General features: G+C 46.4%; 1 protein-coding gene across 3 annotated transcripts in view; it reads right to left on the bottom strand.

Moving 5' to 3' along the window:
* POLQ (DNA polymerase theta) overlaps positions 1-17,874 on the bottom strand; it is a 91,673-nt gene that overhangs the window by 58,259 nt on the left and 15,540 nt on the right. For 2 of the 3 annotated variants that reach the window (XM_019548694.1, XM_019548697.1), the window contains 6 exons: positions 16,127-16,271; positions 15,865-16,005; positions 13,835-14,047; positions 11,816-11,958; positions 8,983-9,187; positions 6,657-6,799 (listed from right to left, as the gene is read on the bottom strand). In XM_019548694.1, the coding sequence (XP_019404239.1) occupies positions 6,657-6,799; positions 8,983-9,187; positions 11,816-11,958; positions 13,835-14,047; positions 15,865-16,005; positions 16,127-16,271 (990 nt within the window). The remainder of the gene's footprint in view (positions 1-6,656; positions 6,800-8,982; positions 9,188-11,815; positions 11,959-13,834; positions 14,048-15,864; positions 16,006-16,126; positions 16,272-17,874) is intronic. The other variant, XM_019548696.1, reaches the window with a different exon arrangement.

Here is a 17,874-nt window from a genome sequence, read left to right as displayed (position 1 = left end):
CTACCCAAAGAACTTTGCCTGCCTATTTCCTTAGACCAACATGGCTCCAACCAACAACCCTGCAACATACTGTCAGAGAATTTATTTTGAAATAACAAATTAACAACTCTTGGAAGCATTTAATTCAGTGAATCTTAACCAAAATGTCCTTGAAGCACTTTCACTTAAGCATACACCTTGACTGAACTGGGAAAATAGAACTTCTTTCAGAAGTCTGGAATCAGATATTTAGATGATGTGGCTGGTCCAGTGAGGTTGATGGCAGATGATCATTGCCTCAGTGCTTGTGGTGTTTGCATGAGAGAGGACGCTAATGTTGGTGCACCTGTCTTCCCACTGGATTCGAAGGATCTTCCCCAGGCAGTGTCAATGTTACTTCTCCAGCGACTTGAGGTGTCTCCTGAATGTCATCCACGTCTCAGCTCCATACAGCCAAGTAGGGACCACAACTGCTTGATAAACCATGAGCTTGGTTTCAAATCAGATGTTACGATCTTTGAACACCCGCTTCCAAAGGCTGCACTTGCACATTTGAGGTGATATTGGATTTCTTTGCCAATGTCAGCCTTCTGCAAGACCTGTCTTTTGAGGACAGGAAATGCTCAATGTTCTAGTCTCACCATAGGTCTGAATTACCAGAGGTGGGAACTGCTCATTAAGAGCTTGTTGATAGAGGACCTTAGCCCTCTGAAGGTTAAGCATCAGTCCCACTCTCTTGTACACGTGAGTCAAGACTGACAATTGCCTGAAGATCTGCTTCTGAGTGAACATTCATTCAGCATCAATCAGCATACTGGAGCCCAATGATTCAGGTTGGGATAGTCTTCGTTTTGGCTCTGAGTCAGCCGAGATTAAACAGCTTACCATTCAGTAGCTTAGTTCCACTCCAACTTGTTGGCGATCAGATGTAATGCTGCGGAAAGGAATATTGAGAAGAGTGCTGAAACGACAATGCAGCATTAATTAACTTCCATCTACCTTACAGGGATTTGCAATTAATCTGTTACTGAGAACCACCACTTGCATACTGGTCATGAAGTAGGCAAAGAATAGCGATGAATTTCGGTGGGCATCCATACCTCAGAAGGATCCTCCACAGAGCTTCTTGGCCACCCAGTCAAAGGCTTTCATGAGGTTTAAGAAGGCCATATAGAAAGGTTTATGTTGTTCCCAGCATTTTTCCTGCAGTTGGTGAGCCTTGAAAGTCAAGTCAGCTGGGTCTCTTTATGCCCTAATTAACTCAGCTAGAAGGCTGCTTAATAAGTTTTGGTGAGCTGTTGAGGGCCACAAGGGTAGCCCCAACTCCTTGACAGGGGTGTGCATGTATGTGGGGGAAGGTGTGGGGGGAGTGAAGGGAGTGTGGGGTTTGAGGGACTTTGTCTGATGTGTATGTGGGGTGTGGGGGAGGGTGCAGGGATGTATGGCTGTGCATGGGCTATGTGGGGGGTGAGAACATGTATATGGTGGGGTGTGCATGTGAGGCCCCACTACAAAACACATCCCCCTCACACCTCAAACCCCCAATGTGCACAGTTCCTACTCCCAGCAGCAGCAGCAGGCCCTCAGGGCACTCACAGTCCATGGCAGATGGAACCCTGCAAGTCTGCTCACAGTCCATGGTGCATGGCTCTGGCAAGCCCCAGGACTGCATGTGGCTGGGCCGCCTCCAGCACCATCATGCAGGGCTCACATGCAGTTCCTGGATTCTCTGTCCGTGTCTGTGCCTGTGCCACCAGGGGGAGCCCCGTATGATGACGACAGCGGTGCAGATCATGGGGCTCAGCCAAGGTTGCAAGGAGCAGGGTGAAGCCAGCTTGGCTCCATAGCATAGAGCTCCCCACCATTCCCTATGACCTGCACATGGCAGTGAGCAGGGCCAGACCACCAGCTCTACTGTGCAAGGTTTGTTTTGAAGGCATGCAGCTTGGGTGGAGAACCTGGCAACTGCATGTAAGCCCTGGGGAGCTCTGCACGATCAAGTCAGGTGGATCCCACGCCCCCACCAGCCCCTGCTTTCCCACCCAGCTACTGCTTCACTCCCAACCATCACCGCTTCCCCCCTGCCCACTTGCCCCCACTTCTGCCCCCCACACCCACTGCTGCTTTCCTACCTGTGGGGTCAGGGTCAGTGCCATCCTGCAAGGGTGGGACAGCAGCATGTGCTGCCCTTATGGGAGTGAGCAGGTCTCAGCCCCATGGAAGGACAGCAAGGGCAGCCCAGGGTTCTATGGGATACAGTGAATTGGCAGGCACCTATGCACAGACTGAATGAAATCCCTTCGTGGGCTGGATGTGACCAGTGGGCCGTAGTTTGTCTGCCCCTGCCCTAAACCCACACTGAGATTCCCAGACGAACTCTTCAGTAAGTGGAAAGACACAGTTCAGGACGGTTCTCACAATGATCTTTCCTGTGGTGTACAGCAAGGTAATCCCTCTGTAATTTCCAGTCAGACCTGTCTCTTTTAAAGATTGTCACAATCATTGCTCATCACTCCAGATCCTTAAGATGAGGGCACAGACCTGTGATTTAAGCTCCTCTCATCCCACTTGAAGATTATGGCAGGGACTTCATCTGCTCCAGATGCCTTGTCATTCTTTATCTGTTTTATAGCTTTCCTCTCTTCATCAAGGGTTGGAGGGATTCTGAGATCGCCTCTGACTGGGTATTACAGGATGGAATTGAGAACACTCTCGTCAACAACCATCTCAATTGAGGAGGTTTTCAAAATGCTTTTCAACAGATGCTGATGGCACCCCTTTCCTCAGGTCTCAAGATGGCTGGTCTCCAAGTACTCAGACCACAGATGGCTCTGGTGGCACTAAAGAAACTGCATATTGTGGATGTCAGTGAGATGATGAATCTTCTTCACTCTGTCTTCCCACCAGCTGTTCTTCATATTGCAGGTCCTCTTCTGGACCTCTGCCTTGGCTTGTTGGTGATTTAATTTCTTTTCCTTGGAGTTGGTGTCATTCTGCCAAGCACAAAAGGGCTTGATCTTGTAGTCGGTGAACTCTCGGATCTCAACTCTCTCATCAAACCAGTCTCGGTGTTTCCTGGTAAAGAACACAAGTGTCTCTTTGCAGGCAGTGATGTCAGTGGAACTGAAGCCACACCAAGTGCTGCCAACATTCTCCCATTGCTGTTTATTGGAATTCAGCAGGTTTTTGTTGAGGTGCTGGTAGAAGAGGTCTCACTTGATTGGGTCCCTGAGTCCTTTCTTTGTTGACTTCCTGTCAGTGTTGCTTCTGCTGCAGCCATCATTTGGGAGCCAGTTTGAGAGCCATAACCAAACAGATGAGCCAACGATCAGCCCAGCAATTGTCAGTTCCTACCATAGCTCAAGCAGTGCAGACACCTTTGTGATCCCAGGCACAAACAATGATGTAGTCAATCAAGTGCCAATGCTTAGATGGCCACGATGTCTTGTACCTGTTTTTCTGATGGAACAGGGTGTTGGTGATGGCAAGTCCATGTTCAGTGCATTTGGTCATGAGGAAGACGCTGCTGGAGTTAACCTTTACCATCATCTCCTTGCTGATGGTTCTATTCCAAAAGTTCAAATCCCTGCCAATCTGGCATTGAAATTGCCAAGCAGAATAAGTCTGATTCCCTCCAGAACATCAGAAAGGACTTTGTTAGGGCTGGCAAAGAATTCCTCCTTGGTTTTGCTGGAAGCATCAAGAGTTGCAGTATACATGCTAATAACAATGAACCATCTCAAATTGGATCTCTGTCAATTTGAGATGGAGCCATGAAGTATTAAATTAATTCCAATAGGGAACTTGTTGAGTTAGTTTATGAGTTCATTCTTAATGGCAAACCCAACACCGTGAAGTCAGTGTTCTCCTTCCCGTTTACCCTTCCAGAAAAGGGTATAGCCCTCTTTGTTCTTTGAGCCGCCGATCTCCCACTTAACATTGACATTGCTGCACTGGCATGTTGCCTGAGTTCTCAAGTCATGATAGCAGTGCAGTGTGCCCTGGGCGTTCACTATTAGGACAGTCTGAAATTGATTGCGTCTTTGTTGATTTTGACCACAGTAGAGGTGATCCTACTGCATGTAATTATCTAGTTATTTGCATCTGAAGAACAGCTTTGGGGAAAAGAAAAATTATCTCCAGCCTTGGAAATGAACAGAATTTGCAAAAATATTGTAGGCAAGGTTAATGGGAGAGAATCTCCCAAACATTTTGTTCAACAGTGTACTTAATTTGAAATAATGGAAGATAAACTGCTGTGATTAAGCACTCTGGGGAAAAAATACATTATTATTATTAACATATCTGCCCCAGAGCATGAACAGAATTCATCCACTCATTTTTTACTTTTTAAGATCTGCCAACAGGGAACAAATGCATTGGTGCATGATACAATGGCTCTGCCTTGCTTAGTGAAAGTAGATAAAAAAAAATATAACACGCTCTTCCTGATACTGGCAGTCTCAGGCACATTAGGGATACTAGCAAATCCTAAAAACATGTGTCCTTTAGTCAACAGCTGGAGCAATGAAAAGGGCAAGGAGGGGAGTGTAGAGTTGACAGACAACCCCAATATCTTCTCTGTTCTAATCCCAACAATCCCAGAGTTATTTTCCAAGGGTCATGCAGTTCCTTAACTAGAACTTTCAAACTGCCACTTTTTATCTTTACCAGGACAGAGATGCACATAATAGAGCCAGGGATAAGTATTAAATTTTGGACAGTGTTTCTTTAAGCTCATGAATCTGAGGGTACTTATAGTACTCCAAACTATTTCCTCATTGATTTTCACATGCTCATAGCTTCCTTTACATGAACTGTTGCTGGCTTTGTGTACACACACACACCCACCCCATTAGTAAACTTGTTTCCACACTTCCCTGTAACAGATTCCTCTACTCCAGGGGTGGACAAAATATGGCTCACAGGCCAGATCTGGCCAATGAGGCCATTCTATCCGGCCCACGGGGCCCCTAAAAAATGTAGAAAATTAATATTTTTCTGCCCTCGGTTACTGTCAAAAATAACAGGAACCAAGGGCAGTAGAACCCAAGGCAAGCCCAGCGGGCTGCAACAACAGCGGGGCCCACCCGGCCCCGCCACCCCAGCCAGAAGCGCCTGGGAGCACGTGGCTGCCCCACACCGGAACCGCAGGTTAGTGAGGGACCCTGGGCAGGGAAGAAGCACGGGGTGGGGGGAAGCAGCCCCTTCCCTGCCCGGTGGCCAGAGCCCTGTGCTGTAGCTGCTCACAGCCCATGTAGGGCTGCCTGTGCCTGCTCCAGACAGCCCTAAGCGGGCTGCAAGCAGCTGCAGCAGGGAGCACTGGCCACTGAGCAGGGGAGAGGCCGCTTTTCCCTGGGCTCCATCCCTGTGGGGAGAAAAGCGGCCCCTCACCAGCTCCATGGCTGGTGGTTCCTGCTGTAGGCGCTCACAGCCCATGCGGGGCTGTCTGGAGCAGGCACAGGCAGCCCCAGGCTGGCTACAAGTGGCTGCAGTGTGGGGGACCGGGCATAGGGCAAGCAAGGGGCTGCTTCCCCATGCCCCATGCTTAGCACCACCTTGTAATGTGGCCCCGCTTGCCGTGTGGCCAGTGCCCTGCACTACAGCCACTTGCAGCCCACGTGAGGCTGCCCGTGCTTACTCCAGACAGCCTTGCATGGGCTGTGAGCAGCTGCAGCAGGGAGCACTGGCCATGGGATGGGCAAGGGGCTGCTTTTCCCCACTCTCAGCACCAGCTTCTTCCCTGCCGGGGTACAGGGGATCAAGGCTGAGGGGCACTGAGAGTGAGTGGGTGGGGAGCCAGCAGGAGTACGAGGCCCGTACCAGTGCCCCGGGGCCAGTGCAGGGTGGCAGGACCACAGGGTCCCAGCCAGCAGGGTCTCTATGGAGCCAGTCCAGCTCCCCCCTCTTCCTGCTGGTGCAGCCCAGCCTAGCTCCACAGACCCCTGCCAGCCTGCGGTCTGCTCTGGGCCCCAATGGCGCTGGCCCTGGGACACTGGTCCCAAGATGGTGACCAGGGGGTGGGGCACCTGTCAAGGGGCGGGGCCATCCATGCAGCCCTCCACAGCCTGCCAAAACTGGGTAAGTGGCCCTCCGCCCAAAATAACTGCCCGCCCTACTCTAGTCTCCCCTCTCCTGGCTGTAGCAGATGCTCAGGCCCAAATGGACTGAAAAGGCTTCTCAGAGATCAGCTTGCTTCCAAAAACTCAGACAGGCTTAAGCTACAGACAAGGGTCCTTTAGCTTTTAGTAGACGATAAGGTCCAGCAAGTGTATATACTTCAGTGGGTGTTTGACGAAGAGACTAATGTGTCCAAACCATGATTAAAAATCAGTTCACGTCAAAGCATCATGAGAAACTCCTCACTCCACCCTAGACCTAAATATTTAGTTTTGAAACATTTTTGTTTGTGAATATGAGAAGGAGAAAGACAAAATTAGGTTTAAATGGACACGTTCAGTCTTAACTTCAGAAAGGCAGGTGTTTCTGAATAAGGATTGTAAAAGTCAAACTTTTACACTTTTACAAAAGCACTCCACACCCTCCTCCCCAAGGGATCAGCTGAACAGAATACACAACACAAGAGACCCTGAATCCACAAGAGGCCCCAGTTCATGCATTCTCTATTCTCCTCCACCTGTTCCAATGTCACCTGCTGTGAGTAGCAAGGAACCTACCAAATAGACAATATGCAAGTCGTTCTCCAGGACAAACCCCTTCATAGCTCTCTGGAGGTCAGCAAAAATTTCCAGGGCTTCCATTGGTGAAAGAGAAGAGGAAAGAGTAGCAGAGCCAAGATGTGTTGGGCAATAGACCTCTGCTGTAACAAACACAAGTATTTTACTTAAAGGTAAATATATATTTCACTTTCAATTTACACAGTACTTGATTAATACTACCCAAGCTTCACTGCACTTTGAGGGGTCTGAATACAGTGGTGCTCAACCTTTTTTGCCCAGTGGGTTAGATGAGCAGTGCCTGTTCTATCCATATTAGATCTGGCTGGTGCTCCTGATTCACTGCCTGGGGCAGGTGCAGCAGGGCCCCATCCAGCCATGCAGAGTAGTGGCAAGAGGTGGGGCAGCCTGGCCCTGACCTAGTCACACAGGAGTGGTCATGACCTGGCCCCAACCCAGCCACAGACATGGAAGGGAACATGGCCCAGCCCCAATCTGGCCATGAGGGGAGGGAGGGCGGCACAGCCTGGATTAGGCCCACATTAGGGTTTAGGAACTTGACAGAGGTGGAGGTTGGCAATATTAATTGCCACTGCTCCCCTGCCACCAAATTTCCTGACACAGCAGGAGTCCCATGGGTCAGACTTAGCCCACAGGCTGGAGGTTGAGCATCCCTGGTCTAACAGATGGAGAAATGGAGGCAGAGCCATACTGTCATGCCCAGGGCTAGTCAGCAAGGTTAGAAATAGACATCATTGAATGAAGCCAATTAGTTGTGATCTGCTTCACTGAGCAAAATACATGTTGCCACTTGTCCCACCCTCCACGGTGCAGCACAAGGGGCAACATGATCTCTCTCATTTCCTCACTCAGGCAGACTCATCCCCAGCAAGCACTGGTATGGGTTTGACTGAGCAGGGAAAGCAGGGCTCCTTCTCATCCAGCAAGACCCATTCCCCTCTGCAATCCTTGTTCTTTTTGTTATGTTGCATCAATAGATTTAGAAATGACCAGTAACTGGGGTTTTCCAATTATATCGGAAAACTCATCCCTTTGTTTGTCAAGCGCCAAATCTTTTACAGAAAACAACGTAACTAGTAAGAAGTGCATATGCATTTGCAAACAACCATGTTGGAAGAAGTGGCCCTCTATTTGTTCTCTCCACCTTCTCTAGTTAAATGTCATGTTAAGAAGTATAGGAAGACGTAGAGGGCTTAGCATGGATCTACAAAAGTGATATATTTAGTAAATGTCATTATCTAAAAAGAAATGTTCCTGTTTTGCAAATATGAAATCTCTAAGACTGTATTTTTTTAAAGGATGACAGGTGAACTTATCAAACACTTCATAGGTAACGCTTCATACAGACAGATGCGAGGTAGAAATTTTCATGTTATGCCAAGTACAACTTTTAAAAACAGGACATTTCCCAGGATCCACTGTGCCAGTTCCTAGACACCAACAGGACAGGGCTCCTCTTTCACATGCTAAGCAAAATAGTTTCAAGCTAAATTTAATTATTCTAAATACGGAAATATCTCGAACTAAACATGCAATTAGGGAAAAACAAAAGAAATGCCCCAAGACAACTTTTCTGGGGGGACAAGAGAAGAAATAGTGCACCAAATCCACAGTCCACATGCACAAATACTATAAGGCAGTGGTGTTCAACCTTTTGCTCATGTGGGCCAGACCAGTGGCTTGGCGCTGGTCTGTGGACCGGATCAGGTCCTATGAGCCAGAACTGGGCGCTGTGCTGCCTCCCCCAAGCTATAGGATCAAGGCCCATATCACCCAGATGTGGATCTGCATGCCTGGATTGGGCCCCAGGCCACCTTCACATGCAGATCCAGAGAGCTATCCAGCCCACAGGGTTCCCAGTGGGTCCATAAAGTCGGCAGCAGGGGAGTGGTAATTGCTACTAACGCGCCCCTGCAGCTAAATTTTCAGACCCCTGGGGACCTGTGCAGGACAAATGGCATGGTTCCATGGGTCCGGGGGCTGAACACCCACATTATAAGGCTACAATACCTTGTAACAGCTCTGGAACTTGCATGCCAGATGCCATGAGTCCTAATGAAATGGCCACTGCCTCCCTCAGAACACACACCCAAAACTAAATTAATGAAAAACTTGAATTCACAACATCTTAAACAGACACCAAGCAAAACATGCATCTTAAGTCTCTTTTGGCCCAAGCCCAGAAGTCTCCATTATAAATTTACCCCTATGCAGTTGCAAAAAAATTGTTCATTCAAAACTGCCTAAGTTGCAGTCCAAGGGAAGGAAGTGTGGACTTATAACGCACAGGAGCAACCAGCTTTACCTTTCACTCCACCACTAGGGCCTGAAACCTGGATGAATTCATTCTGCAGCAGCCATGTCACACAAGCCTCAATAGCTCCATTCTGAACTCCGTCCTCATTTTTCTCACTCCCCTGCTCGTTATCTTTCAAACTGGCAACAAGAAGCGTACAGGAAGCATAGGTCCGGACATCATCTGGAGTGCTGGCCACTCCACCCACGATGATCTGTTAAGGAAGGTTTCATGCTCAGAAAGAAAGGAAGATATCTCCAAAAAGAAACTTAAGGGAAATTAATGAATTTAGAAAAACAGAGTACAGAGTTGAGTGTCTGAGATGAACATATGGCAAAAGCAAGTGCAAACTACTAACTCCATAAAAGAGAGAAACAGAAACTGTCTTCACAGTAATCTTGGCAAGAGAATAGATGAACTAAAAGGATCAGATTGCTCCCTACAGGAAAGAGAGAGCTTGTGAATAGATTTGAAGAATACTGCCATGCTTTGGCAGATGTAACACACATGCATGCAGTCTCACTGCAGTGCAAGGAGCTTGACCCTAGCTCTTAGTTTAACTGCACAGCAGTGGCAAACCTAAGGCAGAATGTGATTCATTAATTTTTAGACATAAAATAAAACAAGCAGCAGAATCCTGCCCATAGCTACTCATCCTGGTGAAGTTTTACTCTCGTAAATATATAACTGCTATCTTCATTTATAAAGGGTGATATTTTAAATTTTTACTTTAAAATGATGCGATTCCTGCATTTACTCAAATATCAGATGACCCCCCCCATCATTAGCTTCTATACATAGAAAATTTCTTTTATTTTATTTTATAATTCTCCAGATATAAAATCTAATTATTGGAGGCCTTGAATGCATGTCCCTCCCACTGCTACAGCAGGGATAATAAATCTGGGATGGGTCAAGTGGCCCCACCGCCCTCGGCCCCACCCCCACAACTTTTTCCCTCTGGCAGCCCCTTCCCCCATTACTGTTAGATTCTGCTCTCCCTGAGAACATGGAAGTGAGCAGGCATCCCACCCTCACCCCCCACACAAATCCAGGGGGCACTTGCCCCTCATGCCTCCCCCAGGGGTGCGTGCAGCCATTCCCCCCCACCCCACCCTGCAGGAGCTGCTCATGGCTCCACCCCATGCCCAGCCCCAGCTGGACAGCTCCTGCCCCTGCCCCACTCCCTCCCTCACTGTGGAAGCCTCAATCTGCACCACCCCATACCTGTTCCCCCACAAAAAAAACTTACCGGCCAGATGCTGCTCTTCAAGCTGTTGGGCTGCATATCCACTATCAGATCAGTATCAGCTAATATGGCTGATTATTAATCGGCCATAAGTATCAGCCAAAAAAAAAAATCTTTACTGGTGCACCCCAGTACTAAAGGTTCTTTAAATTAGGGCTGAAGTTACACCTGTAGAACCTTTTCTTCAAGTTACACAACTCTTTTCAAATGTAGTAAATACTGGTTTTGGTATACAAAACCACCACTTGCTTCTTTCACTTGTACTCATTCTGCAAGTCTGGCTTAAAGCTCAAAAACATTGTTTTCCTACTTGTGTAAGGAGACTTGACTAACATCTATGGAGCAGATCTGTTCCTTTTTAAAAAGCTGCATTCCAGGCTAGACTTGTACTTCAAAAGTTTTCCTAACCCAGTTCTTTTCTTGCCTGCATTGCTCAAAACTACTTGAAAAAGTCAGGATGGTATTTGGAGCTTGGTCTAGATTTTGTATTTTTACTGGTGTCAAGAGGGGAACAGACCATAGGGATGCTTAATTGAATGGACTGATTTTAACAATCTCTTGCCATAATGTGTGTCTGTTTGGGTTGGCATAGATCTTTTGGAATTAAAAACCTTGATATCACCAGAGAATATTTTTATACATAAGTCTCTTTATCCCTCCAGCTATATTATGTATGGAGTATGAAAGCACACATGATAGCTGAAGGGACGGGGAGAGTTGTAAATAAAACTATTCCCCCTTCTGTTGTACCACTGACTTTCCTTTCATTTGCACTGCCACAAAAAAAAAAAATTATGGCAGCACAAATGAGACATCTGATGATGTCTCTTTCCACACTCAGGTTAAGGGGTCTCCTCAGCCTATAACCTAAGCATATTTAATATAGAACTGGAAAGGGCCTCCTGGGCTATTAAGTCCAGTCCCCTGCATTCACAGGCAATTGCTAACCAAAGAAATCCCCAAAGTCAGCACTTTAATTAAAAGGAACAGTGCCCAGAACACTAAAAACACTCTGCAACCTACCACAGGTGAAAAACAGAGAAGAGGGCACTGTCAGTGCAAAACATTTTTTGTCAGGATTGAATAGAAGAGCCACTTCTGGTTAGACCTGATGAAGAAAGTTGTGTCTTGCATTCAAAAACTTGATTAACTCTACTATACAGTCAATCCAATAAAAGTTATCTCACCCTAAGAAACCCTTGCCTGAAGCATCTTTAACAGTTCATCCTAAGGATAAAGGCACACAACATAACTGCTGTGGAATAATATACCCACATTTGACTCATGGAGACACATGAGCATCTCTCTTATTGGATACATGCAGCCAGAAAGAGAACTCCTTAGCACTTGGCAAACAGCTACCCTGGGGTTGAAATCAACTAGGGGAGTAGATAAATTATGTGTTTCAGGTAGTAATCTTCCTATATAGCAAGGTTACTGCATATTTCTCAAGAGAGACATTTAGTCTGGATTTGTTGTGCATCTGTCTGCTCCACTTCCACTATGCAGTAACTGTTTTGTGTGCCTGCACCCTGGCCTCACATGGACTAATACTGTAAGCAAAGATCTGATTCCTTCCCAGGTGCCCCATACCTCAAGGATTGCTCGTATCATGCTAGAAGTAATTCCTTCCCCCTCTCTTCTGAGCAAGCAGCTGCGGACAGGCTTGAGGGACCCCTGCAGCAAAGCAATGCCTTTAGACCTCTCTGAGGACTTGCACAGTAGAATGCTCTCACCTATGAGAAAATAAAGACAAGATGCTCAAGAAACTGAAGACATTTTCAGGGATGACATGGTTTCAAGTATATAACTTGTCCATGCAGTGGACATAAATCTGAATGTGCTCTGAGCACGAGTAAGAAATTTCAATATACTGCAGGCAATGTTCCTTCTAGATCCTTGAGACATTAGCACTATAATAACTACGCGTTGTTCACTGAAGGCACGGTACAAAAGAGATGCCCTGAGAGCACTTGGGAAGTTGGTGGTCCCAAAGGTACAGAAATGTTATATTTGCATAATTCTTAGCAATGTCTATCCTCTGCTGTGAAAGACTCCATAGATGCATAGTGTTAAACAGGGATCTAATCATCACTTGTTGCATTCCTTAGCATCGGTTCTAGCAAAGACTCAGAAGAGGGTGATAAAATGCTGTTTCTTGTGCTGGAATTAATCAGTTCCATACTACACAGAAAAATCCATTTTTTCCTCTCTTCTGCTGTTAGGATAGAAATAATTCTTACTCACAGAGTGCAATGACAGAGACTGGGCAGCTCCTTTGATAAAACTCCACAAAGTTTAATTGATGCCTTACTCTAATATCAGCAGTTTAACAATAATATTTCCCAAAGGTAATAACTATATATAAAACTATCAAAACAGAGACCACAAGAGATCAACCTATGTAACCATGTGTTTTGCAACTAAGTTGCCTTTGCAGTAGGAAGCATATAAAATTTATAAGACATCAGTATATCAACTCTGACTTAATAGTCTTTGTAAAGAGTATTTCCAAATATTGATGCATCTTCCAAGTACAGCAAAAGAATGTATACAAAGATCCAAAAGCCATGGAACAATAATAAATACTAATACATGTATGAAAGAATATGAATAGGAGAAGAAAAAAGGGGATTATCGAAGACAAAGAGGGACAAACATTCCATACCTGGAAAACCATTGAATACTAAAAGCCGGCTACTCCAAATAGCTGTTGAACAAATAAAACAAGCAAGCCTAGCTGATGAAAATATATTCCTTTTTAAATCAAGGAACCAACTGATTTCAGTCATTTGAGATGTCTAGAACTAGAATGGACAAAGCGCTGGAAGGCCTCCAGCATCAAAGTCCTGTTCTATAACTACGTTGATCTTTACATTTCCCTTTGTTTATTAGGAAAAATCCTACCCCTATTATCAACTTTCATTCCAAGCAAAGCTGAAATCAATAGTTTTGTTGAACATCAACTGATGATAAATGTGTTTTATTCAATATATATGCAGCTCTTGAGACACTAGGGTTTTTCTGTTTTTGGTTTTGGCTTTTTTCTGGAATACAAATAAAAAGTCTTGATGGAGACTGGGAGAAGCACAAAAACATGTTATTCTTAGGATTCTTAAAACAAAGTGTTAACTTTGGTAAGGATATTTTATAGCCAACTTATTTGTCCAGGTGGAAGGTAGAATTTTGCCAAATTTTGGATCTAAAACTTTAAACTTCATTGCTTGAAGGTTAAATCCATTCAACGGAAATTTACAACAGAGCTTTCACTCGCATCAGAGATTGTTAATGCCGTGCCAGGCTGGCCATGCCCCACAGAATTAAATCAAATGAACAAATTATTAGAAGCAATAAGGAATTCAACGAAGAAAACAGACTGTTCTTCCAGTAACTGACACACAGACACCAAAATCAGTCTCATGCAGTGTAAAAGCATCCTCTGGGAATTACAAATTATATCCCCATTAATACTAAACGAATTCATCTTGATTAACTTTATCATACTGAATACCAAAGGAATTCATCATGATTAGTCACTAATTGTAAAGCACTGCCCTGGATGTAATTAGGTTAACACAGTTCTTAGAGAATGTTAATAAAGCCTCCACTTACCCACTGTGTCTGCTCCTTTTCTGCCAGCCCTCCCAGCCATCTGCTTGTAAGCCAGAATGTCCAAGAGTTTGCCACCAAACACAGGAGTTCGGATAATTACTCGGCGTGCAGGCAAATTCACCCCAGAAGAAAGTGTAGAAGTTGCTGCCAGGACTCGAATCAGTCCCTGGCGAAAAGCCCCTTCAATGACATCCCGCTCATCAAAGGTAAGACCTGAGAAGAGACTGCTTCCAGTGAGCACAGTAACAGCTTGTCTGCCATGAAGAACTGAAAAGGTCATAACCACTAGTAGGAGAACCCATGCAAGAAGCAGTAACGTGTTAATGAACATTTGCCATGTGGTGATTGGATCTATGGGGGACAGTCACACAAGTAGCTTGGTCACTGTTTCAAAGTGTAATCAAAACAAAATAACTGAAGAATGTTTCTTCTTTAAAATAACAGACTACGTAATGGTTAGGTGATTAAAGTGGTGTTTCCCAAACTGTTGAGCATCTACCAGGGTGGAGGCAAGGGGAGGGTGACCAGGACACACATGAATAACAGCAGCAAATTGACAGGATCTGCTTACTTCAGCCACTGCTTCTCCCACCGGCACAGGGAAATCAATGGCAGTTGCTGAAGTAGGGATATGCAAGCAAACCTGACTTTATTACTGTGGGGACTTTTGTACAAGATTTGGGAAATACTGTTCTAAAGTATTTGTAGACAACATGAAGATTAAGAAGAGCATGGTATTTATTTCATATATTGCATGTTGTTGGAAAAAAAGGCCAATAGCATACTGAGCTGTATTAACAGGAGTGTCACTTCCAAGTCAAAGGAAGTGATTTTTCCACTTTATTCAGCCTCACCTGGAATAGTGTGTCCAGTTCTAGACCCCACACTTCAAGAAGGGCGTGGACAAATTAAAAAGTCCAGGTGAGAGCAACAAAAATTATTAGAGGCCTGGAAAACTTGACTTAAGAACTGAAATAACTAGGATTAATTATTCTGGGGAAGAGAAGACTGAGGTGGGGGGTTCATAACAGTCTTCAAATACCTGAAGAATGGTTATAAAGAGGATGTTGACAGACTTCTCTGTGACACAGAGGACAGGATGAGTAGTGCTCTAAAACTGAAGGAAGGGAAATTTAGGTTGGAGAGTAGAAAGAATTTTCTCTTTTAGGGTGGTTTAGCATTGGGACGGGCTTCCATAGAAGTTATGGAATCTCCATCCTTGGAAGTCTTTAACAGCAGCTTAGACAAGCACTTGACTCGGATGGTTTAGTCGGGAATGACCCTGCCTTTAGCGGGGTGGGGGTTGGATTAGATTAGTAATGCTCAGCCTCTGGTCTGTGGGTTGGACACCGCCCACAGAGCCATGTCATCTCGTCTGCAAGGTTCCCAGAAATTTGGTGGCAGGGGAAGGATATGTGTTAACAGATCCAGAGCCACAACCATTAACACTGTCACCACACCCCTACCACCAAATTTCCAGACCTCTGGAGAACCCCACAGCCCAGATGACATGGCTTCACTTGCCTGATTGCACTGGCACAGGGCCCTGCCATGGGCAGATTTGGTGCACAGAGTCAAGCCATGACCGAATCTGGTGTGTGGGGTCAGACTGGACTGCATCTCCAAATGGCCCTATGTTTAGAATCTGTCCTGCAGACCACCCCTGGGCTGTTCATCAGGCCCACCAGGCAAGAGAGGCTGAGCCCCATTGGACTAAATGACCGCCCAAGGTCCTTTCCACCCTATTTTTCTATGATTCTATGAGGTATTTTAGAAATATAAGAAAAGAGAATTGTATGTGGCAGAGCTGGGGGCTAATGGTTTCTCTACCACTAAGTCCTGTGATTTGCTGCCTTGAACCTGTATTCCTCATTATTTTCCATTCTAGGTACAGTTCAAAGCAGCATCTACCCTTATGGTAATTTTAGGCCTTGTTTTCTCTCAGGCCAGGCATGGATCTTAGCTGACCCTGGATTAATCAATGTAGTACAGCTACCAAGGAGCCCAGCAACCAGGAAGCTCAGGAATACCTGCATGATGAAATGCTACTCCCCATGGTAAGGTTCGCTGGAGCACAGAGTCCAAACCTGAGAGTGATCGTCTTAGCTGGTCCATCACCTCCTCTATTCCCTCTTTGTTCAAGGGGATTGGTGGAAGGTTTGAACTTTTTCCTTTCATCAGAAAAGAGGAAGAGGAAGAAAGAATAATTTAGCTGCTTTTAGCAGGACTACCATGCTGCAAAGGCACAGCATAGATCAGCATATCACAGCCTCCTCCCCCTACCACTCTTACTCTCAGACAGCTGCAGGTTGCAGAACTCTCTAGCTATGATGTCTGCCAGCTTCTCACACCAGTTCTTGGATGGACAGAAGAGCAGGACTGAATGACCATCACGAACAGTCTCATAGCACAGGCTTACAACATGGTCCTCATCTCCCTGAATTGGCACAAATAGCTTTTTCAACATATTTTTGCATCATAAAGGCTTTGAAAATATTGCCAAGCTGGCTGTCATAACACACTTTAAACCTCCTACCCCAAATCAGAGAGGAACAAGCTAAAAAAATGGAGCCACGTTTGTGTGACTTTGCTCTTACCTTAGAAAGTCTAGGTTATGTAGGGGCAGGCAAGCCCACGCATCCTGTGGCTCCTCCCTGCCACCATCACCAGTACCCAGCAACAGCTGAACACACAGCCCTGGATCTAGCCTGTCCTGCACACACTCCAGACTCATCTCAGCTGAATGAAACTAGCTCTGAACCAGCCAGGACCTGCATACGCAGCCCCAACCCTGGGCTGCCCTGCGCCCACTCTGGACCCATCTGCGCACGAGTGGCAGTAGGGCAGAAATTACTGCTGGGCATGGGAGAAAAGCGGCCCCTGTCCCTTACCAATGCCACAGAGCCCATGCCCAGGCTGCTCTGCAGCTCCTCTCTGCTGTCATCACTACCGCCACCAGCACTGCATCCAAGCCACCCAGCGGAGCAGTGGTGACAGTAAAGAGGAGCCACAGGGCAGTCCAGGCACAAGCTCTAGGTGGCAGCAGCAAGAAGGACCTGGCAGCAGTAAGGGGCTGGAACTGCTTTTCCCCCACAGCCAGCAACAGCTTCTGCACAGCCGCCACTGCTGCTCATCGTGAGTGGGAGGGTAAGGAGCAGGCACGGGGTGGGCCAGAATCAGGGCTGTGCACGCAGGTCCTAGCTGGTCTGGAGCTGGTCCTCTCTTGCCAGGGCAAGTCCAGAGTGGGTGCAGGGCTGCATGTGCAGGTCCCCAGACTCTACAGAGCTGGCACCAGCAGCAGCAGCCAGACAGAGCTGCCACAGCCTGGACTGTCTAGAAATGTTGCAGGTCTGTGAGGGCAGCAGGTTGTGGCTCTGCCCCAGGCCTTACCCTGGACTATCACTGGCCTGCAATCCTGACCTTCTGCTCCTGGATGCCTCTCTACATCCACCCATGGCCCCATCCCATCTGCCTGGCCAAGTGTGCCCTGCCTGTGGGGGTCCCAGGCCAGTCCACATGGAGACCCTGCCTGCTCACCTGCTCCATCCAACACCCCAGCAGTGAGTGCAAGGAAAATGGGCCCGGATAGCATCAACTGTGCATGCAAACGCTCACCAAAACTCAGTAAGTGGCCATCCAGCCCAATTAATTGCCCACCCTTGCCCCAAACCTTGCTTGTTATGCAACAGAGCTCTTTGAAAGAAGTTCTAAAGCACTTGTTCTTTGTAGAAGAGGCCTGATTTGATCTCTCTCTCAATTCTTGCTCATGTGTGATGCAAGGAAAGCACACTAAAAGGCAGATAGGCTGATTTCAAGCAGAACTAAGAAACTGCTTTTTGCTCATTATTTGATGGAGGGGCAGGGGTGGGGTTCAAAGTCATTTTATTTTTTTGGAACACAATACATAAGACAACTACTAGTGCTGCTTATTAGACCCCATCCCCCTGGCTGAAGTTACTACCTCTAGAAAAGTCCTGACAGAAAGGTGAAGCGGAGAGCAAGCAGCAGTGGTCTGAAATGGAAGGCCTGTGAGCCCTGCT

Source organism: Crocodylus porosus, unplaced genomic scaffold (assembly GCF_001723895.1).
Source record: "Crocodylus porosus isolate Cpor-Errol unplaced genomic scaffold, CroPor_comp1, whole genome shotgun sequence".
Taxonomy (NCBI): Eukaryota; Metazoa; Chordata; order Crocodylia; family Crocodylidae; genus Crocodylus; species Crocodylus porosus.
The sequence above is the reverse complement of the archived record's forward strand: the minus strand, read 5'-3'. Positions and strand labels throughout refer to the sequence as shown.